Source organism: Neophocaena asiaeorientalis, unplaced genomic scaffold (assembly GCF_003031525.2).
Source record: "Neophocaena asiaeorientalis asiaeorientalis breed wild unplaced genomic scaffold, Neophocaena_asiaeorientalis_V1.1 scaffold92, whole genome shotgun sequence".
Classification (NCBI taxonomy): domain Eukaryota; kingdom Metazoa; phylum Chordata; class Mammalia; order Artiodactyla; family Phocoenidae; genus Neophocaena; species Neophocaena asiaeorientalis.
In genome coordinates, this window is record NW_020174057.1 from 951,974 (window position 1) to 978,732 (window position 26,759).

The following is a 26,759-nucleotide window of genomic DNA, read 5'->3' on the forward strand; positions in this document are numbered from 1 at the left end:
TCAAAGAACCAGCTTTTAGTTTTATTGATCTTTGCTATCGTTTCCTTCATTTCTTTTTCATTTATTTCTGATCTGATTTTTATGATTTCTTTCCTTCGGCTAATTTTGGGTGTTTTTTGTTCTACTTTCGCGAATTGCTTTATGTGCAAGGTTAGATTGTTTATTCGAGATGTTTCCTGTTTCTTAAGGTAGGATACTATTGCTATAAACTTCCCTCTTAGAACTGCTTTTGCTGCATCCCATAGGTTTTGGGTCATCATGTCTCCATTGTCATTTGTTTCTAGGTATTTTTTAATTTCCACCGCCTCAGCGTGTAGGTCACTGGAGGGCGTCTGTTCTTCGCTCAGATAGGATGGGGTTAAAGGAGCAGGTGCTTCAGGGACTCTGGCTTACTCAGGCCGGGGGGAGGGTGGGGTACAGAATGCGGGGCGAGCCTGCGGCGGCAGAGGCCGGCGTGACGTTGCACCAGCCTGAGGCACACCGTGCGTTCTCCTGGGAAAGTTGTCACTGGATCCCGGGACTCTGGCAGTGGCGGGCTGCACATGCTCCCCGGAAGGGGGGGGTGGATAGTGACCTGTGCTCGCACACAGGCTTTTTGGTGGCGGCAGCAGCAGCCTTAGCGTCTCCTGCCCGTCTCTGGGGCCCGTGCTTTTAGATTTCCCCCTCCGCCACTCGCAGTCTCAGCCCACAAAGGGGCTTCCTAGTGTGTGGAAACCTTTCCTCCTTCACAGCTCCCTCCCAGTGGTGCAGGTCCCATCCCCATCCTTTTGTCTGTTTATTCTTATTTTTTTTGCCCTACCCAGGTACGTGGGGACTTTCTTGCCTTTTGGGAGGTCTAAGGTCTTCTGCCAGTGTTCAGTAGGTGTTCTGTAGGAGTTGTTCCACGTGTAGATGTATTTCTGGTGTATCTGCGGGGAGGAAGGTGATCTCCGTGTGTTACTCTTCTGCCATCTTCCCCTCGTCCAGATGTGTAAATTAAAATTAAATCTTCCCTTCCTACTATATTGACAAAGGTTTAAAAATTTTTATAATATACCTGTATCAACAAAGGTATGGGGAAAAATGACTTTTTATTAATTACTGGCAGGAAAACAAATTGGCATAACCTTTATGGAAGATGTTTTGCAAACCTTATCAAAATTACAAATGATTCTACCCTTTGATCCAGAAATTTTCCTTATGGAAATTGACCCAATCAATATACTAGCTTATGAACAAAATTTTATACATATATAATTATACATATACTATATATATAAATCATATACATATGACATTTATAAATATACATATATGTGTAAAACTTTGTACATAGGTTAATATATCTATTGGGTCAATAAATATATATGTGATATATATATATATAAAATCTAGAACAAATTTGTATGTAATAGCAAAAGGGTAAAAACAACCTAAATATCTATCAAAGGAAGACTAATTATGGTGCATCTTTATAAAGATTATGCAACAATAAAAAGAAGCTATGTATTGATTTGAAAAAAACTGCCAACAGATCCACTTACATCAGGTTGAAGAAAAGCAATGAGGAAGAAGCATAAAATTATGCATACTAATGGTTATACTGTTATTTGTTTTTTTTTGTTTTTGTTTTTGTTTTTTGCGTTACGCGGGCCTCTCACTGTTGTGGCCTCTCCTGTTGCGGAGCACAGGCTCCGGACGCGCAGGCTCAGCGGCCATGGCTCACGGGTCCAGCCGCTCCGTGGCATGTGGGATCTTCCCGGACCGGGGCACGAACCCGTGTCCCCTGCATCGGCAGGCGGACTCCCAACCACTGCGCCACCAGGGAAGCCCTGTTATTTGTATTTTTAAGGGAAAAATATATCAGTGTATTAGTATGCACCATATTGAGTCACTCAACATTTTTCCTCATCTCTGAATGTGCTTACCTATATTGAAGAAGTTGCAGAGATAAAAACCCCATTTCTGAGGTTTCCTTGCAGCTAGGGCCCTGGATGAGATTTAGGTATCACCAATTCAGTGCATTCACGAAAGACCTGAAGTTGGCACTGTGCTAAGTGGTGCGGAAGACAAGAGTCAAAGCATCTTTTGCTTGTGTGGATTCTGGCAGAGGTGGTGTGGTTGGTGAGGCTGCAGCTAGAGCAGAGTCTTCCTATTTTGCAGGCAGATTTTTGATTCTACAGCTTCCTTTACGCTATGGTCTGAACGTTTGTGTTCCCACCCTCCTGAAATTCGTATGTTGAAATCCTAACCCCCCAAAGTGATGGTATTAGTGCCTTTATAAAAGAGGCTCCAGAGAGCCCTAGCCCTTTCTACCATGTGAGGACAAAGCAAGAAGGCACCATCTATGCACCAGAAAGCGGGCCCTCACCAGACACTGAATCTGCTGGTGCCCTGATACTGGACTTCTAACCTCCAAACCTGTAAGAAATACATTTCTGTTGTTTATATATAAGCTACCCAGTCTGTGGTATTTACTTATAGCAGCACAAACAGACTAAGACACTTTATAAAACAAAAGAAAACAAAAACCTGCATTCCCTTGGTGATCCAGTTATGTATGGCTTAGTCATTTCTGGATGCTCAGCCTGGAATTTCTTTAGCCCTCACAGGGATTTTGAAAGTCCTTTAATAAATCTCCTCCTGCTTAAACAAATTGGAGTGGATTCTGTCCTCTGTAACAGAACCTTGACAGTTTGTATAAGCATGTGATATCTCTGGTAGAGAACACAGGAAACCAATTGTGGTAGGCAGAATAATGGTTCCCTAAAGATTTCCATGCCCTAATCCCCAGAACCTGTGAATATGTTAGGTTACAGGGCAAAGGAGAATTAAGGTTGCAGATGGAATTAAGGCTGCCTGTCAACTAACCTTGAAATGGGGAGATTATCCTACATTATCCATGTGGGCTTAGTGTAATCATAGGGGCCTTTATATGTTGAAAAGGGAAACAGAAGACTGAGTGTATCAGAGTCAGAAAGCCTGAAGATGCTACTCTGATGGCTTGGAAGCTACAGGAAGGGGCCACAAGCTAAGAAACTCAGGTCATCTCTAGAAACTGAAAAAGCTTAGGAAACATTCTCCCCCAATGCCTCCAGAGGAATGTAGCCCTTCTGACACCTTAATTTTAGCCCAGTAAGGCCTATTTTGACTTCAGAACTCCAGAACTGTAAGATAATATATTGTGTTGCTTTAAGCCACTAAATTTGTGGTTGTTACAGCAGGAATAGGACCTTAATATTCTGACAACACTGACTGCCTCTGGGGAGGAGAACTGAGGCACTTGCAGAGAAGATGGAAGGGAGACATTCTGTCCATACCCTTATATGACTTTTGAGTTGTGATTCTTGAAAATAAATTACCTATGCAAAAAACTGAACTAAATTAAAAGAAAAAAAGAACCTCGATACATATTTGGCCAATGTCATTTGGTCTTTTTTTTTTTTTTTTTAAGATTTATTATTTATTTATTTTTGGCTGTGTTGGGTCTTAGTTGCGGCATGCAGGATGTTTGTTGAGGCATGTGGGTGGGATCTTTCGTTGCGGCGCGCAGGCTTCTCTCTAGTTACGGCATGTGGGTTTTCTCTCTCTAGTTGTGGAGTGCGAGTTCCAGAGCATGTGGGCTCTGTAGTTTGCGGCATGCAGGCTCCCTAGCTGAGGCGCACGAGCTCAGTACTTGTGGTGTACGGGCTTAGGTGCCCCGCAGCATGTGGGATCTTAGTTCCCTGACCAGGGATCAAACCAGCGTCCCCTGCATTGGAAGGTGGATTCTTTACTAATGGACCACCAGGGAAGTCCCTGTCATTTGGTCTTTAACGTCACAGAGAAAAATTAAGACCAGTTCAATTTCTGTTCCTTTGTAGAGAGTCTGCTTTTTCTGTTTACAATTTTTTCTTCCTCTTTATAATCCAAAAATGATGCCAAAATTTGTCCAGGTGTCATCTGTGCTGTCTTTAAATTTATCTTCAGAAGAATTTCTTGGAGGGAGAGTCCCTTATACCCTGCATTGAAGAGCATTCCTTTGCAACAGTTTCCACTATCCCCAGCCAGATGTGCATGCTTTCACCGGTTCTGGGCCAGTATTTATGCTAATTTCCCTGCATCATTCAGGAGGTGTGAATTCCAACCTCACAGTCTTAGGTGGTTTCTGACTTCCCCCTGTGGTTGCTTTTTGGCCCTCACTGGGCACTTGGCATGTTGCTCTGCAGCGACACAGGCCAGTGGGCAGCGTACTTCTAGTCCTCAATTTGTGGACAAGCCCTCTCTGAACGCCAATGTTATGCAGTTAGCTAGGTTCTGACTTTCCCTACCTGCGGGGCCCTCTTTCCAGACCCCTTCTTTCACCAGGCATTCAAGTCCCAGCCCTGGCTGTTCCTGCTCCAGTGACTGCTCAGCTGCAGCTCTTGCTTAAAATTTCTCATTTTACTTTGGTGACTTGGGATCTCCCTTTCCTGATTTCATGCTCAGCTATAAATTAAAACAATTTTGGTTCTATTTTATCCAGCTTTGTAATAGGTTTGTATTGGGGAGGGCAGAAGCATCTTTCATGCCAGCTCAGGCCAACAGGTTGACCAGAAGTATCGATTTTGCATTTTGATTTCCTGGTAAAACTTATTTATCACACCCAACACAACGATCCAGGGCACTGCCTTTAGAATTGTATAGATGAGGGTCTATATTAGCCGTGAACCATCACCCAGAGTTCAATACCTCTCCCAGCACCTTGCCTCATTTAATAAATGTGCATAGTGACACTCTCACAGGGCTTTCCTAAAGGATAAATGAAATCACACAAGAAAGCAGCAGCACACAGCATCAGGAGTGAATACTTAGGCTCTGCTAAGAGTTTCAAACCATCTTGTTAGATTTCCTTTGGTTCCTTCAAGGGTCAATCTTCCTCTGAGTCTTCAGGATAGCATCCCATTGCGTTCATGTGGCAATATTTTCTCACATGTGCCATCTGTTGTTTCTTATTTTCTCACTGTTGACTCTGTCTAGAATAGGGTCTCTTCATGCCTTGTGTCTGACAGTGGAGAACATATGCTCTGCCCTTGGTCATGGTACCGTCCTTTCTCAGATTTACATGATCCAAGGGCAGAGCTCTGAGTGGAACATCTAGACTCTTGCAGACATCGGCCCAGGACAGCTCTGCTTCGCTAAGGATGGTTCTCATCATACCCTCATTGTATGAATTGCTGACACTCTGGATCGATACAGCACATATACACACACATGCTCATACACACACACACACACACACAAAATCACTGTTGTAAGCATGAATGATTTATCTCCATTCTCACCTGTACATGGTTTAATTATTCAGGATTTGAGGATATAATGTGTCTCCAATAGTTCCCCACCACTATGGGAAATTGTGTCTCAGAGGAATAGAAAAAGCCAAGAGAGCAGTAGAGGAATGACATCCCAGTTTTTAGTTGGCATTGACCCATGTCTCTGAGCCAGGGGCAAGGCAGTATGGGAAAGACAAATCATATTTTTTTCAGGATGGACGGTTTTCTCTGTTTCAAGAGGCAAAGCATGTACTCGTTGATTCTCGGTCAGTTGATTCTCAGTTCTGCTCCACAGATCTCTATGTTCTGACAGTACGTTCATCAACATTGATTTTTGGCATGACACGTATTTATATTTTTCCATATATCAAGTGTATTTAGTTGTGAGAGGCTGCATCCGGAACCACTAATCCTAAATGTTGCTTTTAATTCAAAGTGTATTATAGAATTTAATAATTTTTAATCCTAGCTGAATTTTTTATTAAGCCCACAAGAGAATCAAGACAAAAAGATGGTGTATATTTGAATATAACTGGGCCCAAAGTAGACATGGAGTAAATGGTTTTTTGCATTCAATCTAAATATGGTCCCATATCACCAGCAGCATCATTTCAGGGTCTCTATTCCTACAAGACAATGTAAAAGAAACCTCAATAAATTGGACCAGCTACAACACTCAATTCTCTTATTGTTCTATAGACATCATACAATTGCTCTCTGGTTCTGGCAAGATGATCTATATTCCATCCTCCACACGTGACTGGTCTATTTTGTCACCATGCTTCTCTGATTATCAACTGCTCTGCTGAGAAAATGAGCTCCCCCTCCTATCTGGTATCCATGACTCCAATTCATTTGTATCTGCCCCACATGTACTTCTTCCGGAAAAAAAAGTTCCTCATAAACTCATATGCCCACCCCACCTGTGTCCAGCTTTAGATTAAAATACATTAATCTGCCTCCACTAATTAATATGGTCCTCTTAAAAGCTGCATTTATATAATTTCAAAGTGGATGCCTGTCCTGATGGCCAAAAACTGGAAGCTCATGGAAGGCAAGACCCACTCCTTGGTGTGTTCTGTGACTCCTCCCTCCCTCTGGACAGAAATATCTGGTACAGGGCTCTGCACACAAAAACAATGAATATCACTTACCACATCGTGTACAGGTCAATGCTAGTGAAGGTAAATCACTGAGGGGGTTTTCTCCTGCATGCTAATATATGCTAATGCAAGGAAAATCAAACAATTTTAATTTGTTATTGTTGCCCTTTAGCGATTCATTATAATATGAACCTCACTGCCATCTGGGTATTTGCAGCAATCAGTTGGGGATTCAATATTTCCTTCCAACCCAAATACTGAAGTGAGGGAAATCATAACATGAATTAATGATCAGTCGGCTAGGAAAATACTGGAGGGCAAAATTACTATTCTTAAGGCAAAATACAAAATGAATTGGACTTTAAAATTTGTTCATTTCAAATTACTATCTTGGTACAACAGTAAAGGAGTGCTAATGGTACAAAATGAAAACTGAAAATTGGAAGATGCTAGGAAAACCACTAAAATAGAAAAGTAAAGCATAACTTCTAGTAATAAGCAGAGCTGAGATGAAGACTACCTGCCCATCTGGATCAACTAAGATCATCTGGTTAGGGGATGCCATTGCCCACGGGTGACATTACTAACTGATCACTGCAGCACCTTTTCCAGTGTTTCCATACAGAAGTTCAGAATTCTTCTCAGGTGGCTACCAGCCATAGATTGAACGTGTCATAAGTGATAGTTTGGATTATCACTCCACAAACATTCACACCCCTCTTCCTTCCTCTACAGGCAGAGTCTAATTCCCTGCCTCACTGGTATTGGACTTGGCCATATGACTTGCTATGCCTAATGGGATTTAATGAGGCCTTTCTTAGGCCTCACGTGTGCTTCTGTGCTTGGTATTGGTCTTGTGCTCTGGTTTATACCCTGAGAACAGCAGGCCCCAGGTAGCCACAGCCTCTTTAGCTTGGGTCTCATAACAAATGTACACAGAGTACACCTGAACTCAGCCTGCAGCCTGAAGCAGAACACATGAGACAAGTAAGAGAATGAAGTCATGTTGTTCTAGCCACTGAGTTTTAGGGTCGTTCGGTACACAGTATAATTTTGCCAGTAACTGATTAATACAGCATTTTAGATGAAACTTATTTGTTATCCCTGGCCTAAAAACTGGTAAAACAAGAAAATGTCTAGGATAAAGTAGACAGACGTTTCAGAGGTAATACGGGGCCATTATGAAAAAGAAATAGCCATGTTGGAAGCCATGTCCAGCCATGTTGAATCACAGTCTTAAAGTTTTCAGATTTTAGTCTTATCCATAAATAAATCTAATTCACACAGCCTTCAGATTAGGACAAATGAGGTTGAGAAAAATTAAATGGCTTGACAGGATCAAGGTATAAGTTGAACCCTCTTCATTATTAATATTGCATTCTCTTTGTAGCAAAACAATAATGTGCTTCTAAGAGGACTGCCTTCCTGGCATTCTGAACCAGGGAGAACTGAGTTGACGAGCAGTGTCAAGAGAAAAAAGCGGCGACGAGCCCCTGCTGCCAGACTGCCCTGCTTTGTCCCCTGGGAACCTATCTATGGGGACTCTAAGGAAGGCCATGCACCCAGTATGAGATCCAGGCCACGGTCCGGAAATCTGATGAAGCAAAATCCTACTAGGCATGAAGGCAATAAAAATAAGGAAACAATACCTTGGCATAAAAATCCATCTGATGGTTTAACCTCAGGGCAAACCATTTTCAGGTTGGAAAATAGTCTGGGCCACCTATTCTTCAGGAGAGTGTCATGAAGGAGATGATTTCAGACACGAACTCTTCAGCTAAGGCTGACTTAACCTTAACCAGCAGAGTAAGCTACTGCGTATAGGTGTGATTTCAGAGGCTTTAGGAAGACTGTTCCCACCCCCATCAGGTTAAAGTTAACACTTTCATTCCCTTTGGCTCAATGCTCACCTAATACCAAGCAAAATTAGATACTGTTATTCCTAAAATATCCTTCTGGAAGTAAGGCTCCTTAGAACCTACCTAAGTGTTTAGCACACAAGAAGCACTCAATAAATACTTCTTGAATAAATGAAAGGGCAAACGCACAAGTGATTGTTCAATATCTATGTTACTGCTGACCTGACTTAGAGGTTTACATTATAGTTTACTAACCAACAAAGGCGTCATAAGTAAGAAAAAACATAGCAGTAAGGTAAAGTTTAAATTCCACTAACCTCTCATTCATTCATTTAACAAATATTAATATCAAATGCCGGCTATGTGTAAGCAATGTGTGATTTCCTGTAGACAGAGCAGCAAATCAAATAGCTAAAGTCCCTGCTCTCAGGAAGCTGACAATAGTTTAATAAGAGAAACAGTTCAAACATGCACAGGCACACACACACACACACACACACACACACACACAAATATATAAGAACTAATAAAAAGGACAGGGAGCCGTATGAGAGTGTAAGAGTGAGTACACATTTTAGAGGATCAGAGAAGGTCCCTCAAATAAATAATCCCAAAAGGTCTCATTTGAAATGTGTGAACTGGAAAATAAACAGACATCAGGAAATACCGTATTTTTCACAGAGCCCTACATCTGAAATGCAGCAGCAGATGGAGTATCATGTATGTATGTACAGTGAGCTGAGGCCCCTATATTTTAGCAGCTAGATCCTAAGAACCCATCCTCTCCCAGAGGTTCCCCAAACTATTGTCCTTTTTAAGTTAAAATCTCTATAATTAAACCTCTGAAACTTGATTACACATGACATGTATTACAATTTTATAAAATGCCTAACATTCAAACATACCAAGCAAATAATCTGTGTATGAAGACAAAAGATCCATGGTGGCAAATTCTGGGATATTCGGTAATGCCCGTTGACTAACTTTATCAGTTCTACCATTTGTCTTTCCGATAAGTAGGTTGATTGCCAGCACAGCCTCACTGACCTAAAATTAATGCACAATTAGAGTTCATAAATGCAAGCTTTCTGATTCATAGATTATCCATTAGGTAAATAATGTGAAAAAGCAAATTCATAAAATAACATTTGGTACACATTAGGGAAAAAATAAAGACAAACTGAAAAACAATATGTGATTCCCCCAACATGTAGTATATACTATAGTCAAACAAATCATGACTGTTGACAATTTAATCAATAAATAAGTCATTTTGAATAGGCTACCTCCTGTAGCTATGACAGATACTTGCCAAAATGTGTGTCAAATATGTGCACATGTGTTATCTCCCATTATTTTCATTAAAGAAAAGTGGAATCAAACCAAGTCTGGCTAATAGCGATTAAAAACACTACACATATAAAGAGCACTGCTAATCTTTCCAAAGAAACATCATTGGTGCAAATCCCAAAGAATGTGATATTTTCCTTTCTCTTGTATCAATACATTGTTTTGCCTTAACAAATGTGACGATAAAAAGAAGAGTTAAATAAAAGTCACACCAACCTGTGCAGCAGCTCTTATTGCAATCCAGGCAAATAAACTGTGCATTTCGGATTGATTTACTGTTGGTTCTTTAATAGAACTATGCCTTCCGGGAAGAGCCTAAAAAATATGGCAAATGTTTTATGATAAAGATAGGTAAAGATATCATAAAGTTTCGTGATAGATTTTCTCATCTTCTGAAGATGAGATTTTAGTGGAGCACTACATGGCCATTAAGTGTAATAATGTATATTCATCTATTGACATGAAAAGGCATCCAAACTACCTTAAGCAAAAGAAAAGTATAGGTTACAAAACAGCATAGGCATAATATGATCCCGTTTTCTAAAAGCTAGGCACACACATATGTTCCCTGTATACACAAGCAGAGAAAACTGTCAACAGTGGTTACCCCAGGTTTTAAGGGTCATTTAATTATTTTTATCTTTTTTGTGATTTTCTAGATGAGCTTACATTATTTGAATAAAAATAAAATAAACACAAACTGCATTTTAAGTAAATGTTATTTACCATCTTAATAGAGGATCTAGAAATTGAATATATCTTGTGTGTAAAGACGTCAGACACAAGAATATTACTTAAAGGTTTTTGGTAGGCATTTGCTATCAGTTTTCTAACTACAAAACTATTAAAGGGATGACTGTAATCATAACGTTCCACAGAACAGCAAAAAGTGACAGTGAACGGAGATACGTTTAACATGGGACGGTGTGTGTGTGTGTTCAGCTTCTAAATATAAAAAAGTCAATAGTATAGAAGTAAACAGAAACTCCACCAGCAACATAGTATCTGTTTTACATTTTTTAAGTATTAATAGTCAATTTTAAAGATTTAACTGATCTGTAAAAACTATTCAATTAGATTGCTTGTTCTAATTTTTGATGGTCATATTTTGGCCGATTTTTAAAATCTTCAACAAAACTCCAGAATAAAACAAGCAATAACAAAAATATCTTTCTTTTACTTCTGGCTATAAGCCTCCCAAGGAAAAAGAAATGCAATGAATAAAGCTAATGCCAGAGCAGGAAATACAGTGCACAAAGGTGGCCCTGGCCGAGATCAAGTGTTAAGCTTGGAGGTAGACAGATGATACCTGGAGAGATCTTCCCATGGGGAATCTAAAATCTAAGCAATATAGTCCTGTCCCAAATATGGAGACCCCAGTCGCCAACTGTAATAAAACTACTTAGGCTCTGGTGTAGCCATTGCCAGCTTACTGACTATATAAGCTTGGGCAATTCACCTGTTTAATTCTGGAAACAAGGTTAATAGGCATTGAGTGAAGAATATAGAATAACATTAAATAACTATATTGTAAGAACAATTAGTGACACACACATTCAAAAACGAGAGCTCATTCTGAATTGAGAGGAAGGCTTTATTGAGGAGGGATTGAGAGGTGTTCAACATTGAGTAGGAGATACTAGCTTACGCAAACAGGTAAGAAAAAGAAAAAAAATGCATCTAGATAGGAAATGAAGAAGTTAAATTGTTTTTGTTTGCAGGAGACATGATGCTCTATGTAAAAACTTCCAAGATACACACACACACCCCTCTAGAATTAATAAATGTGTTTATTAGCAAAATCACAGGACACAAAACTCAATACTCATAAATCAACTCTATATCTGTATACCAGCAATGAACAATCTGAAAGTGAAATTAAGAAAATACCTGTTCACAATAGAAATAAGCTTAACAAAAATGTACAAAATTTGTACACTGAAAAGTAAAAAAACATTTTGAGAAAAATTACTATCTAAATAAATGAAGAGAGAGTTCATATTTATGAATTGGAGGATTTGACATTGTTAACATGCCAACTGTCCACAAATTGATCTATAGATCCAACACAATGGCTACCAAAATTCTGTTAGTTTTTTGGCAGAAACTGACAAGCAGATTCTAAAGTGTATATGAAAATGCAAAAGACTCAAAGTGAAAACAATTTTGAAAGGGAAGAAAATAACTGGAGGGCATGTACCTTCCAATTTCAAAAAACTTACTACAAGCCACACAGTAACCAAGACAATGGATACTCACATAAAGGTAGATTTATGGATCAATGGAATAGAATTGGGAGTCTAGGAATAAATATTTGTATTTATGATCAATAAACTTTTTGACAAAGGAGCCAAGGCAATTCAGTAAAGAAAGATAGTTTTTTCAACAAATGGTGCTGAGACAAATGGATATCTATGTGCAAAAATATGAATTTAGAGCCTTACCTCACACTTTACTAAAAAGATTAATTCAAAATGGACCATGGAGTTAAACATTAAAGCTATAAAACTTTTAGAAGAAAACATATGAGAAAATCTTCAACATCTGGGGTTAGGTAAAGAGCTACCAAAACCACAAAACATAAAAGAAAAAGATGATAAATTGGACTTCATTAAAACTAAAAGCTTTTTTGTTTCCAAAGACACAATTAACAGTATGAAAAGACAAGCCACAACTGGGAAAAATATTTGCAAATTATGTATCTGATAAGGGACATATATCTAGAATATATATTTAAAAATTCTTACAACTCAGTGATAAAAAAAGATAACCCGATTTAGGCTATGGGCCAAGGATCTGAATAGACATTTTCCCAAAGAAGATATACAAATGGCTAATAAACACATGAAAAGATTTCAGTATCATTAACCATCAGGGAAATCAAAATCACAATGAAATATTACTTCATACCCACTAGGATGGCTATAATCAAAAAGATAAATAATAACAATTGTTATCAGGTATGTGGAGAAGTTGGAACCCTCATACACTGCTGGTAGGAATACACAATGGTACAGCCACTTTGGAAAACAATCTAACAGATCATCAACAGTCTAAACAGAGAGTTGACATTTGACCTAGCAATTCCATTCTCAGGTATACACCGAAGGAATTGAAAACATATGTCCACATAAAAAATTTGTATATGAATATTCAAAGCAGCATTGATCATAATAGCCAAAAAGTGGAAACAATTCGTATGTCCATCACCTGTTGAATGGATCAAGAAAATGTGGTATGGGCTCCCCTGATGGTGCAGTGGTTAAGAATCTGCCTGCCAATGCAGAGGACACAGGTTCAATTCCTGGTCCGGGAAGATCCCACATGTCGCGGAACAACTAAGCCCGTGTGCCACAACTACTAAGCCTGCACTCTAGAGCCGTGAGCCACAACTACTGAAGCCCACACACCTACAGCCCGTGCTCCGCAACAAGAGAAGCCACTGCAATGAGAAGACTGCACACCACAAGGAGGAGTGGCCCCCGCTCATCGCAACTAGAGAAAGCCCGCACGCAGCAACAAAGACCTGCCAGTGCAGCCAGAAATAAATTAATTAATTAAAAAAAAAGATACACAGAAAATAATGATCATATTGTATAGAATTATACTATTCTTTTCACTCAAATCTTATTTGTTCAATCTCTTAATTAATTATAACCACCTCCCTAGAGAAGGCCCCAAAGGTGATATACTTCTATCCTAGAATCTTATTAATTTGCATTGCAAATTGCTATGGAAAAAATTATTTTTGTTTTCTCTTATTGGACATAAAGATGTTTATCACACCACAAAAGTAAGTTTTCTATGTAATCATTTTGATGAAAAAAAAAAAAATAGCTGCTATCCACCTAAGGCAGCAACCATATGAGTAGTTCAGCTGACTGAAAGCTTATTTGCCTAAAGGTTTTAAGTCATGTTTATGCTGCCTCAAAAATTACAGATTTGACGTCAAAATTTTCTGGGAAGATTTTTTGGTGGGTCAGAGGATTATTTAATAAGAATGAAATATATAATGCCTACTGAAACTTAAAGAATAAAAAACTAGACATTTTTTAATAAAAAATGAAAACAAAGTTACTGGGTTCATCCACCTCCAAACCACCCAACCTCCTGCCCAGAGTATCTCACTCTCTCTGGATCCTTGGTACTCAAGTGTGGCCCACAGACCAGCAGCACGGGCATTACCCAGGAGCTCCTTAGACGGGCCAAATCTCAGACCTCATCAGGATCACAGGATCCCTGGAGATGTTTCTGCCCCTTATTTGGAAGTGCTGCTTGAGGGAGTACATGCCTCTGCCACTCTTTGCACGCTCCCTCCCAATCCATCAAATCCCACTTTCCAGCTCTTTCCACCACAGTCATTCACAATCCCACCAACCAGAGTTATTTCCTAATCCTAAATTTCACCACCTAAAGCACCCCCCAGCCTTCCTTCACTTCCCACCTTTCTTCCTCTTGCTTTCTTCCTTTCCACGTTTATTATCTGTCTCCCTCCACTGAAGAGTAAGTGCATGGAAGCAAGCACTGAGTTTGTCTTGAACCTTGCTTTATCACCTTCCAGAGTACGGCCTGGGTCATAGTACGTGCTCAATAGATATGGGATGAATGAATGAATGACTCTTTTCAAAAGGTGATCTGTTTGCAAGCCATATCAGTGGTGAAAACCATACATGTCCATCTGCTTAACCAATATGTCATTTCCTGCAATCTCCTGATCAATACTGATGACTTATTTATATACACCTACATTTCATGGATAACATTTTAACAGGCAAAAATGTCCACGTGAAATCTGTTTCCAGAGTCTTCTGTAAAAATATCGAAGGAGGTATCTAAATATGAGTGTGAGCATTAAGCAATGAATTAATTTCTTCAAGTCACAAAGAAAAAGTTTCTTTATTTCCACAGCACAGTGCTAGCAAAGTAAGCAAGTTCAAAGGCAACATACTTTAAATTTCTAATAAAATTGTTTGTTACCTTAGTAAGTGTTGATGGTGATGCTGAAAGTTTGCTCTTTGGCTTCCTCATGTGCAAAAATAATAGGGCTATTTCGAGGTAGGAGTCTCTTATCAACCTAAAATGATACAGCATTGTACTTATTAGATAGCTCACCATTCATAATCATTTTGCATCTTGTGTCAACAATTTCTGAGAGAATAAAAGGCAAAAATAGGCAAAACCAGCATCTGTTCCAAACTCATCCTCTTTTCAGAGCACTTGTGGCTTAGACACGGGCATCTTTCTTCCTACTGAAATTGAAAGCTCTTGAAGAGAGCTGAGCATTCTACCTTGTCCTGTGCTGGCAATACTCCATGCTATGACCACAATGCAGCTGAGCATCAAGACCATTCTGGAATATTCCAGCACACAAGGCACTAAAGAAGTGACAGTCAAGACTGGAGGAACCTGCCTGGAAAACCAGACCTCTCTCTCTACTCTCCTACACTAATTATAGTAAGTTCGAAAGAGACACATAGAGTTATGCTGAAAGCTGTGATTCGGTATGGGTTAGGTCTGTGTATTCACTATCAAACCTGTCAGGTGGGACCATTTAAATCAGCGCAGTTGTAATAATGCTGGCTTATTCTCCATCTTAAGGTGACTTTTATACAGAATTGAGCTGGCCAGCCTTGGTACTGCTGAACCAGAGTAAATATTCACATAAATCCCTTCTAGATACAATTTCACATCTAGTGGAGGCTCCTGTAACCTGGGACTGACAGGAGATCAATCTGTGTACAGACTAGAAGCGATTTACAGTCCAGTACATCACCATGCTAACCGCCATCATCAACCATCACTGTAAATGAGGCCTTGGAGCAGAGCCAAGAGCATCAAGCTTGAAAAGGAAGTCAGTGAACCTGTTGCACAATGGACCCCAGTGAACTAGCCCTGCCGCGGGAAAAGGGTGCCCCAGTCGCCCCAGCCTTAAATAGTCAATGTACTACCAGAACACGAGTCTCAAACCCAAACGCACATTGTCATGATAATGGAAAGGTCTTTTTTTTTTTTTTTTTTTTACCCTGAGTTTTGATCATGTCTCAAGCTTAGCTGTATAGCTTCAAATAGACTCTCAAGTTGCAAAGTTGGAGATTTCTCTTCCACCAATATTTGACATTCTATTTTGCCTGAAAGAAGAAAAGGATATACAAAGATGGTTTTTCCTTTTTCTATCATTTAGAACTTCAGAATATTTTATGCAGGAAATTTGGAAAACTGAATGTGCTGTCCTTTTTGTCTGCCCGTCTCCTGTTTCTTGCTAGAAGGTAAGCCAATGGGGAAGGAGTTGTTGCTTCCTTCCCCAGGAAGGCTCCCCCTGCCTCCTTTCACTTTCCAGACACAACTGTTCTTATCATCTTACTTTCCTCTCCATTTCCTTACTTTGTGCTCCCACTTCCTCCTGTAGCACATTCCCTTTATCTAAATCCATTTTCTTCTTTCTTCTATCATTGCAGGTATCGTAGAAAATACCTTTGCTAAGAACAAACCCTAGAAAGTCAGCAAACGCTTGAAAACCAGCACGGATGATGCAAACACTCTCGTTTGCACACAGCTCCCACCCCTCATGGTGAGCCACAGCCTTCAAATGCAGGCGCTGGAATGGTACTTCTGTAGCAAGAAGGGCAGGAAAGGCAAATCTTACAATCACTATAAAAAGGATTCACAGTTTCCATGCAGCATATGCACAGGGCACAGAGCCACCTGGTGTTAAGTTCACGTCTGGACTTACAGATAGTTATTTACCCAGACTACACCTCATCTGCCAACTGGGATTGGTCATGCCTACCTTGTAGTGCTGTTGTAAGAACTGGCAATATGAGATGTAAAACACCAACTACAGTGCTTAGTATCTAGTAGATGCTCAATAAGTGATACCAATTGTCATCATCATTTTTCTCATGGCTAAAATAAAATTATATGAATGTATTATGCAAATGTGTGTTGTATATAAGTTATAAATATAGATTGCCATAGCTATTTAATTTAAATGGGTATGTATCTTTTATAGAAATTAGCTAAAATGCTTAGCTAAGTAATGAAATAAAAAAAATATCTTCCAAGCATTCTTTAAGAAACATTATTCATAGCTAACTGGCTGATGCTGAGATTTTTGAGTCAAACATGAAACTCTGTGTAAGGAAGGTCAATTGTAATTATAAAAGAAACGAAAATGGAGTACTTTTTTCCTTTCTAGATATAAACTTAAAATACGCAGTGTTCTCTTTATCCAAAACTGAGTTTGGCAGAGATACCAAGGTGTTTGTCATCACCAAGCCCTTTGTAAAATCAGTATTTTGTATAATCAGTGACCAGAGTTTTAAGAAGCCTTTTGTTCATGGGAAAAAAATAATCCTCAAACTTTATCATAGTTCTGACCCTAAATACATCTTACCTTTCTGAAAAAAGATTTCAGCTTCCACCTCTTGTTCTTCTGTTCCTGATATCTTGGCGAGCTTCAAAGCTATTTCAAAAAGATGAAGGGCAGGTAACCACTTTGAGGGATCCTTCTTTTTACTGGTATAATATACTTGCTTGGCCACTGTATGTCCTAAAAGAAAGACAGTTGTATGAAGAGGGAACAATAGATATACAGTATTCATAACAAACCTCCCAGGTACCAGACTTCTCTCACAGTAGGTACAACTGAAGAACTCTGGGAGGGCGTTCCCTGGTGACCTAGTGGTTAGGATTCTGGGCTTTCACTGCAATGGCCAGGGTTCAATCCCGGTCAGGGAACTGAGATCCCACAAGCCCTGAGGCATGGTCAAAAAAAAAAAGAACTCTGGGGGTCTTTAGTTCTTAGCATTGAAGAAATGCTTTAAAGAAACACAATACCCAAATATATCAATGAACTATAAACAATAGACCTTTGAAACTCTGTCTTTGATAAATTTCAACATTTTCTCATTTTTAAAATGAAGGATAGTACACCTGAAACTAACACAACATTGTAAATCAACTATACTCCAATAAAAATTTTTTAAAGATAAATAAAAATAAAATGAAGCCTCTTTCAGTTCTAAAATTTCAAGCCTCTCAAGCCTCTTTCAGTTCTAAAATTTCATAATGCTCTACATAACAACTTTTATGTTCCTAAGATGAGGTTGTTAGTAGGGAAACAACTGGAAGTTTTATGTTGTTACCAATAAAATTTGCATATATTAATAGGCGGTAATTTCTATTCAGCTCTATAGAGGTTGCTCGCATTGCATATTTTGTCATCCCAACTAGTTGGCAAACCCATTATGGACAAAGGCCACATGTTATACTTCTTATGCGGTCCCATCACTACTTAACATAATGAAGGATTGTTGCATTGTTGAAGAGGCATTAGATTTAATTTCTAATCACCTCAAAGACAGACAGACATTTATTTGACAAATATTTTCTGAGTGCTTAGGCACCGGATAAAAAACGAGAAAATTGAAAAATAAGAGCTAAGTTTCATTAAGTACTTCCTACATGCCAGATACCATCCCAAGTACTTAAGCATTATCTCATGCAGTCCTCCCAACTCTGAGTAGATACCATTATTATGCTCATGTTACAGAGGAAAAAGCAGTGGCACGGTGAAGTTTAAGTAACTTGCCCAAAGTCACGTGACTAGTAAGTAGCAGGGCTGTGATCTAAACCTAGGCAGTCCAGCTCCAGGGCCCATACCCTAAACCATGACACTGCAGTAACCCCTTAAGAGAGAGACCGTGGAGCTTAGTGTCCAACAAGGAATGAGAACGGCCAGACAGGCAATCAAAACATGGTGTGGTTGACTGTGTGACAGTGAAAGCACTGGACACCGTGGTAGCAGGTTACAGAAGCCCTGGCCAGACCTGGGAAAGGTCAGGGATGTCTACTCAGAAAATACAGCTGTCAAGGCCAGCAGCTGATGATCACTTTATCTTTTGGTAAGTTTAATAAAGAAGAAAAACGCTGAGATAAAGAGTAAAAGGCAACTGGGGGGGAACTGCATTAATAGAATAGGTTAACAGGCACGGTAGAGCAGTATGAACAGAAAGGCAGTGTAGGATTGCAGAAGGATACAGCTGCTGAGTTGTAGCTGAAATGCTGGGTACAAGCCACTCATTGGTGCTACCGTGTCATCTGAGGCTTTGAACAAGTCCCTACATGCCTCTGAGCCTTGAGGCAGCAGAACTAGAAAATATCTGAGGTCCCTTCAAGTCCTGAAAATTTTAAATCCAAGATGCCATGCCCTATAAAGAGTTTTCAGGAAACCTAGGACGTTTTGTAAATATTTAGTTCAGGAATGTGCTATATTAGTGGGAAGACAGTAGAAAAAGTATCTTTCTCTCCCCCATCCCCGGCCCTTTATCCAGGGAGAAGTTACAGAGTCCTTCCTCTGGACAAGGCAGGATGGTAGCACTTTACTGAGAAAATGGAGATGAAGAAATTGAAGCCTTTCTTCCCCGGGCTTCCTAGGAGAGTAAGGAGGCCAGGCATGGAACAGTGAGAATAGCTGACACCTACAAAGCTCTTAGAACTAACTAGCTGCCCTTCTAGACATGTTACATATTCCACTCAATTCACCTCAGGGAGACTGGTACCTTTCTTATTTACATTTTACTAGAAAGGAAACTGACACGCAGAGAAGTTAAATGATTTCCTCAAGGGAACTGGACCAGAATTCTTTCTCCAGAGTCCATGCTCTTAAACCCCAACAATTACCAACTGCAATTAGATCTTAGGCCAGAAGGATATGCTAATACCATTTGTCCCATACAGTCTCACATCTCAATACATCTCCCATTCTTTTTTTTTTTTTTTTCTCTTTTCTGGGGTCATGTTTCATTTTTTAAATTAATTAATTTATTTATTTTTGGCTGTGTTGGGTCTTCGTTGCTGTGCGCCAGCTTTCTCTAGTTGCGGCAAGTGGGGGCTACCCTTCGTTGTGGTGTATGGGCTTCTCATCACAGTGGCTTCTCTTGTTGCGGAGCATGGGCTCTAGACATTCAGGCCTCAGTACTTGTGGCTCGCAGGCTCTAGAGCGCAGGCTCAGTAGTTGTGGCGCACCAGCTTAGTTGTTCCACGGCATGTGGGATCTTCCTAGACCAGGGCTCGAACCCGTGTCCCCTGCATTGGCAGGCGGATTCTTAACCACTGCGCCACCAGGGAAGCCCATCTCCCATTCTTATATGTCTTGCTTACTGTTTCAAATTATACTACAGCTGTTTATTAATACAAGACAAAAATATCAAGTCTTTTCATGTCATTGAGGCACTTATATACATGTCCAATATGTACTATATATGGACTACATGCAAGACAGTGCTATATAATATAGTACTAATGTATAATAATAGTACTTGAATCATCTTCTAGATTTTTGTTAAAATTAGAAAAAGAATTGTTACAGAAATTATTGACTTTTCTCTCTCTCCTAACTAGATAATAGGCTCTTCGAAGGCAAAGATGATGACTCCCTGTTATATTCCCACTCCCCAGCACTATTCTTGAACCTTTCTTCACTCCTATTATACAATCAGTAATCTACTTTTTCAGCTAATAAGGAAGCTCTAGGTTCAGTCATTAATGGAAAAAAATAATCTTAAATAACCATGATGCTTATTTTTTGTTTGTTTTTTAAAAATAATCTCGAAATGTCTTTTTCTGTAAGAGGCTTTCACGAAAAAAAAGAATTTTTTTAAGTGGCTCTATTCTTGCAATGAAATCTATACTATCACTCTAAAGGAAAACTGTCGAGAAAGCATCAAATCAGATGATTTTATGCTTCATAATATTGAAGTGCTCCTTTTTGCAATAAACATCAGCTCTGTGAAAAAGAAGTTGTGAAACTGACGTTGTTTTGACAGAAAAGTTGCTTTCGGTTTTTATTCTTTAAGTTGGTATTTAATATAATATAACAGAAAGCAAGCTGTTCTGCTTCAAGTGAGTCTAAAACACAGCAACAGTATTGCCACTGAGTGGTGACACATCTTCAAGATTAGTAAGGCAGGAAAGCAGAGGATACATTTAACACAATCTGTACAATTGAACACAATCTGTACTTTAAGTTCTTGTAGAAATCAAACATACTGGTAATATAACAAATTGTGGACCAAAGATACGGAAAAATAGCTCTCATGGGATCAGCGAGCTGGAAGGAATTCCAGAGGTCAGCTATGCCAGCCTAATTTCATAAATGAGGAAACTCAACAATATAGGGGTGAACTGCTTTACCTATGGTAATAAAGTTCGTATCTGATGATGGTGATGATGATGATGATGAAAATCATCTAATAATAATGATCAATGCTAGTCATGAGGGGGAGGAGCAGAAGGGGAACAAGGGAAAAAATTGTGGGCAGGTGATGGTTTGAGCACACTTCTGTTGCCCTCCCTTCCCCACTCTAGGCCAATCACCTGCCTCTCCTGAGCTGAGCAGCTGCTGGTACAGGAGGCAAATGGGTCCCAGGAGGTGAGGGGTAATGTTTCAAAATGTGGGTTTTGTTATTATTCAGGTATGACAAGGTCAACAGGTCAAGAGATGACCACCATCGATTTGCTCACAGTTCTCAAGAGGAGGGAGGGCACACCACGCCACACAGGGCCACACAAGGAAGCACCAGGGTCAGTCAGGAGGTAGAAGGAGAAAGGAGAAAATGTGGGCACGAGCCTTTATTGTGTTTTTTGTGGGAAAGAGTGGGTGGGTAGGGTAAGCAGACTAAGGTTTAGGATTGGCTAGTCTGTATAATTTCAGTGGGCTCTGCTAGTAGTCTATACCTGTCCCTGGGGTGACTGGGGCAGAAAAATAGTGGCCCTGAGGGTAAGAGCCCAGCAAAGAACAATAAAAGAGCTCAATAAAAGTTCAGGGTGTAAGCTCTGGAATGGCGAGTTTGCATATGAAAGACATCCTCACAGGAGTGTGGTTTGCTAACCTCTAGGAATTGGCTAACTCTGGGAGGGGAAGTCCCTCCCTGGTCAGCAAGACTCCTGATGTCAAAGCATCAGAAATACTTTTTTTTAAAAAGGCATGATGAATATAGGTTAGAACAGAGAGAGAGCTGTTACAAGATTTTCTATCCTCTGTGATAGACAAGAGCCTTGGAGTTAGAGGTAGGCAGCTTTGGGTCAAAGATGAGAGACAGTGTCCTAGAGAGAGCTTGAAGCAATGTCTGTGAGCTCCTGAAAAGGGCAGCAACACTGGCTGGCTCCTCCTCCTTGGTTTCCAAGGAGCTGTAAGCCTCTGGCTTACTGGTCTACCTGCTCCAATCAGATCCCCTCTTGGCTGGCTCCCGTCTATCCTCTACTCTGTTCTTCAGCCAGCAGCCAGGGTAATCTTTGGAAACATAAACTGTCCCCTGCTCACCCTCTCCCATTAGGCTGTCCCTAGCCCTCTCTGCTCTGTCTATACTGGTCTCCTGGCAGTTCTGGAACATGTCAAGCTTGTCCTGACCTCAGAGCCTACAACTCACTGCTCTCTCTGCCTCTACTGTGCATGACTTCACTAAGCATATGCTTAACATATGTCCAGGGTTAAATACTACTTCCCCAGAGAGGCCTTCCCCAATTATTCTACTTAAACAGGCATCCCTCCCTTTGCTGTTCTTTATCAGCAGATCTTATCCACATAATTTACAACACTAAGTACAATTTATACTTACATACATATACATAATTCATCATCAGACATAAGCTTTCTATATCCTTGCTGATTTCCTGTCTAGTTGTTATCAAATACACATCTTATTTTATACAATATTTACTGGATTAAATTTTATAAATATTATAATAATAAATTAAAAATTAAATGTTTATTGTTATAAATATTATAACAATGTATAAATATTGAATATTAAAATATTTTGTACATTTATAAAATGATAGAATATGCATTCCTATATATGATTTGTTTAGTTGTGTATTTCTGTCTCCCAGGCTAAGAGAAGGAACCACATCTGGTTTTTTTTTTGTTGTTTTTTTTTTTTTTTTTTTTTTTTTTTGTTGGGACCCTGCCGCTCCACGGCATGTGGGATCTTCCCGGACCGGGGCACGAACCCGTGTCCCCTGCATCGGCAGGTGGACTCTCAACCACTGCGCCACCAGGGAAGCCCACCACATCTGTTTTAATCTCCAATAGCTTCCCAGGACCTCACAGGGAGGCTGGCACATGGTAAGTGATCAAAAGCTATTTGTTAAATAAATGGAACCTGGCTATTCATAAATACTGCCCCAGATAAATGCACTCACGTGACAGCCTCGCTGAAAATGACTTAAACTTTTTCATCAGTGACTTGAATGTAATATATGTTTAAGTGTTCTTACCAATTCTCATTTTTGTTTTGGCCAATAACATGACATGAGGAAGATAGATATTTTTCAAAGGCAGTAATGGACTTGCATAGTCAGTGTTTGATATAGGAAATTCAATTGTTTCTCCAAAAGTTAGCATCTGTAAAAGAAGCACTGGAATGAGTAATTAGCTCATGTGGTACGCTGTAAGAAAAGACAGAAAAGTAAGTTTCTAAGTCTTGTGGACACAAAAGCACTCTCACCTGTTCAATAAGAATGTTGTGAGACTGAGTCAACAAATAGAATTTTTCTGCTTTCGAAGAGGGAGTTTCCTTGAATTTCTCGGCTTTTGTTAAGTCATCCAGTAAAAGCATGCTTCTCACCAGTGTTAAATGAGATCGAGGAGAAATAAACTCACGTCCTTCAAGCAACTGTATTACATCCTATTAAAATAAAATTATTCCGTTTGATAGTACCATTCACAATTCACTGAAACAGGGGCCAGATGTATTGACTGTTATGCATTCAGTACCTAATGGAAATTTAAATTCTCTCCTTTTATTCTAACTGGAATCCTCTGGTAAATATCAATGTGAATTAGGTTTCCTTCTTACCTGAAGGTTTTTTATGATGTCTGCTTTTAAGTGCTTTTCTTTTAGGCCAATGATTACAGCTTGCATCAAGAATTCAGCCTGTAGCTCCCTGTCGCCTGCACTTTTTGCTTCCACACACACTTCATTGATGAGGCTCACACAATCTGTTATATCGTTTTCTAAAATAAACAAATGCAGGTACTTAAAATGCACTGAGAAAGTAAGAAATTATATGTGCAGGATATTCTCGGTGTTTATCACAGGAATATTGTATAATACAGAAGAAGAGGAAGATGTAGAGACGGAAAACAAGACTGCACGAAACATTGAAAAGAAATGTGCTGTAATTTACGAGAAGTACTTTAGGGTATTCAAATGCTGCAAAAGTAATAATGATATTCCATGAAATAATTTAATTTGGGAGATGGGTAGAGATGGGTGAATAGATAGGTTTACATATAGATAACTATTAATCACTGCAAGAACTCATATTTATATGTGCCAGGCGATAATCTAAGAACTTTAGAAATTTAACCCATTTAATTCTGGAAATAATCCTATGAAGTAGGTACCACATTTCCATTTTCCAGAGGAGGAAACTAAGGCCTAGGGGGGTTAAGAAATTTGACCAAGATTACACAGCAAGGAAGTGGTGGATAGGGTATTTGAACTCAAGTGGGGGGTGGCTCCAGAATCTGCACTCTGGACCCCTGAACTATGCTGCCTTCCTAGACGACAGGAAGGCGTGTGCATTAGCATTCTGAAATCTCCTTGCCTGCTTTGCATACAGTAATATATATGCCATTTGCAGTGATACAAGGGACTGCTGAAAATGATTATTCTCATTTAATAACTTGAATTTTTTATTCTGGAAACAGATAAAGCTAAGAAGTTATAAAATGTTAATGGTATGATAAAATACATCCCAAGAAAACCTCTGTTACCTAAATAAAATTAAATTTTATGAAAAGTTTGATTAAGGAGATGGAAATAGGATATTTGTACCTTTCACGATTCCAATGCCACGAATCTGGGCAACAAACGCAGTCACCAATGCTAAGCGGCACCTCAACCACAGATGAATGTTGAAATATTCTCGAGAATTTAGGGAAATGGGATCTAAAAACTCATTATCATCTGTACTTTCAGTGGCCTAAACAATATTAAAATGATGGTTATCTTTCCATTTAAAAATGTCCAAGTTCTAGCCTAATGCTAAATCTAACATAAGTTAAGGGAAGCAGCGATATAATTTAACAGTATTAAATTTTAATTTTAGAAATTATTCTTGAACATTCTATAAAACATAAAAAATATACAAGAAACAAAAATCACCCATAATCCCATGCTCCTCTATTAACACTGATCCTCATATAAGTGCTTTGCAGCATTTCTTTCTCTCTGTATACTCACTGTTGAAAACTAGCTTTGCAGTCTGAATTTTTCATTGCAAATTGTGTTATTATCAGCAGTTTCCATACCTTCAAAAATTTTGTGACCATCATTTTAAAGGCTGAAAAATAATCAGTAATACTGGCTAATGTTTACTGAGTGCTTATTATGGGCCAGGCACTGTGATACATGCTTCATACACATTAGTTCACTTAATCCTCCTGACAAGCCCAAGAGGGGTTATTATTATCTCTATTTTTCAGATGAGAGAAGCGAAGCCTAGGAAGGCTAACTATTTGCTTAAATGTCATATTTTGGCGGAGGCTGGGATTCAAGCTTGCATCTTTCTGAATTTAGAGCCCACAGTCTTAATCTACTACATTACACTGCTATGTGCTGCTCACATCCCAAACATATATATTTTATGATTTACTACCCTCATTATTACACTTTATAAAGGGAGTGGCCAATGTTCAGAGCTACTGGGAGGGAGGTGACAAAGGAACTTTTCCAGGGAGCAATCAATCTTAGACACTTCATCTAGAACAACACCCATTTGTTCTAGGAATTTCCTGCTACACATCTCTGACAGCTCATCATCTCCAACCAGTCAGCAATACCTGCTATCAAGGAGCTGTAACCTGGACTTGACAGGGGCTGGAACGTGACAGACAGGTGAGGAGCAGAGGGGGAGGGGGAGCTGTTTCTGAACCAGAGTAAGAAGTGAACAGAGACCCCGAGACAGGCTGGTGATTAGAATGGGTACACCACGTACTTGAGGAGTCTAGTGTTTAGATTAGAAATACAGAAGAAATACCCATCAACATACCTTAATCTCTGCCTACATTGCTTTTATTACTGAAAAGCCAAGTCATGCTTAATCTAAATCAGGGTTTCTCGACCTCCGCATGACTGACATTCTGGGCCAGATTATTGTTGTGAGGGAAATGTCCTGTGTGTTATAGGATGTTTAGCAACATCCCTGGCCTCTACTCAGTAGATGCCACTAGCACTCCCTCTAGTTATAACAACCAAAATGTCTCCAGGCACTGCAAATGTCCCCTGGGAAGCAAAATACCACCCCCCCCCCAAGTAACAAGCATTGCTCTAAGTAAATTTTCAGAATCAGAATCCTTTTTAGCCTTTATACTGCTTTTACTGTGGTAAGAAATGAGTCAATTAGTTTTGCTTTTTTTTTTTTTTTCCTGCGGTACGTGGGCCTCTCACTGCTGTGGCCTCTCCCGCCGCAGAGCACAGGCTCCGGATGCACAAGCCCAGGGGCCATGGCTCACGGGCCCAGCCGCTCCGCGGCATGTGGGATCCTCCCGGACCGGGGCACGAACCTGCGTCCCCTGCATCGGCAGGCAGACCCTCGACCACTGCGCCACCAGCGAAGCCCCAGTTTTGCTTTTTTGTAGTGACATTAGATAGTAGCAATTTTATTAGTAAAGCTTAAGCTTTATTTTATTTATTTTAAAATGAGCAAGGATTCTATGTGCTGAATCTTTATATTTTAATCCTAAACAACCCTGTTGTTATTAAATTACTTGGTCTAATCAAAATCCAGTGAAATTTCAAAGAACATGTGACACCAGTTGTCAAACAGACTTGAGGGCTTAAACGCAGAAGAATTTAACTATGAGAAGGAAATAGCACAAGGTACTATTAGCACAAGGTAGGAAACAGCACAGGTGGGAAATAGCACAAGATAGGAAATAGCGTAGGTGTCACACTGGTAATGCTAAAGAAGAAATAAAATCAAAAGTGAAATGAAGAGCAAGTCATGCGAAACAACTTTATTTACCAGTGACATCAGATCTAGAATACAAGAATGATACATCTGGTGGGACTTCAGTCACTATTACATCCAGTCCCATCAATTCCCAAATGAGATTACATAATTTAAAAAAATTTTAAGGAATTTGCCCAAAGTATACCAGCTAA

At 39.5% G+C, this 26,759-nt stretch overlaps 1 protein-coding gene across 1 annotated transcript in view; it reads right to left on the reverse strand.

The window, feature by feature from the left end:
- Positions 1 to 26,759, reverse strand: part of CFAP54 (cilia and flagella associated protein 54) — a 288,982-nt gene that overhangs the window by 60,392 nt on the left and 201,831 nt on the right. The window contains exons 53-61 of the mRNA XM_024754400.1: positions 24,429 to 24,576; positions 23,445 to 23,602; positions 23,094 to 23,273; positions 22,864 to 22,990; positions 16,979 to 17,134; positions 15,608 to 15,713; positions 14,563 to 14,659; positions 9,802 to 9,900; positions 9,141 to 9,282 (exon numbers count right to left, since the gene is read on the reverse strand). Of these exons, the coding sequence (XP_024610168.1) occupies positions 9,141 to 9,282; positions 9,802 to 9,900; positions 14,563 to 14,659; positions 15,608 to 15,713; positions 16,979 to 17,134; positions 22,864 to 22,990; positions 23,094 to 23,273; positions 23,445 to 23,602; positions 24,429 to 24,576 (1,213 nt within the window). The remainder of the gene's footprint in view (positions 1 to 9,140; positions 9,283 to 9,801; positions 9,901 to 14,562; positions 14,660 to 15,607; positions 15,714 to 16,978; positions 17,135 to 22,863; positions 22,991 to 23,093; positions 23,274 to 23,444; positions 23,603 to 24,428; positions 24,577 to 26,759) is intronic.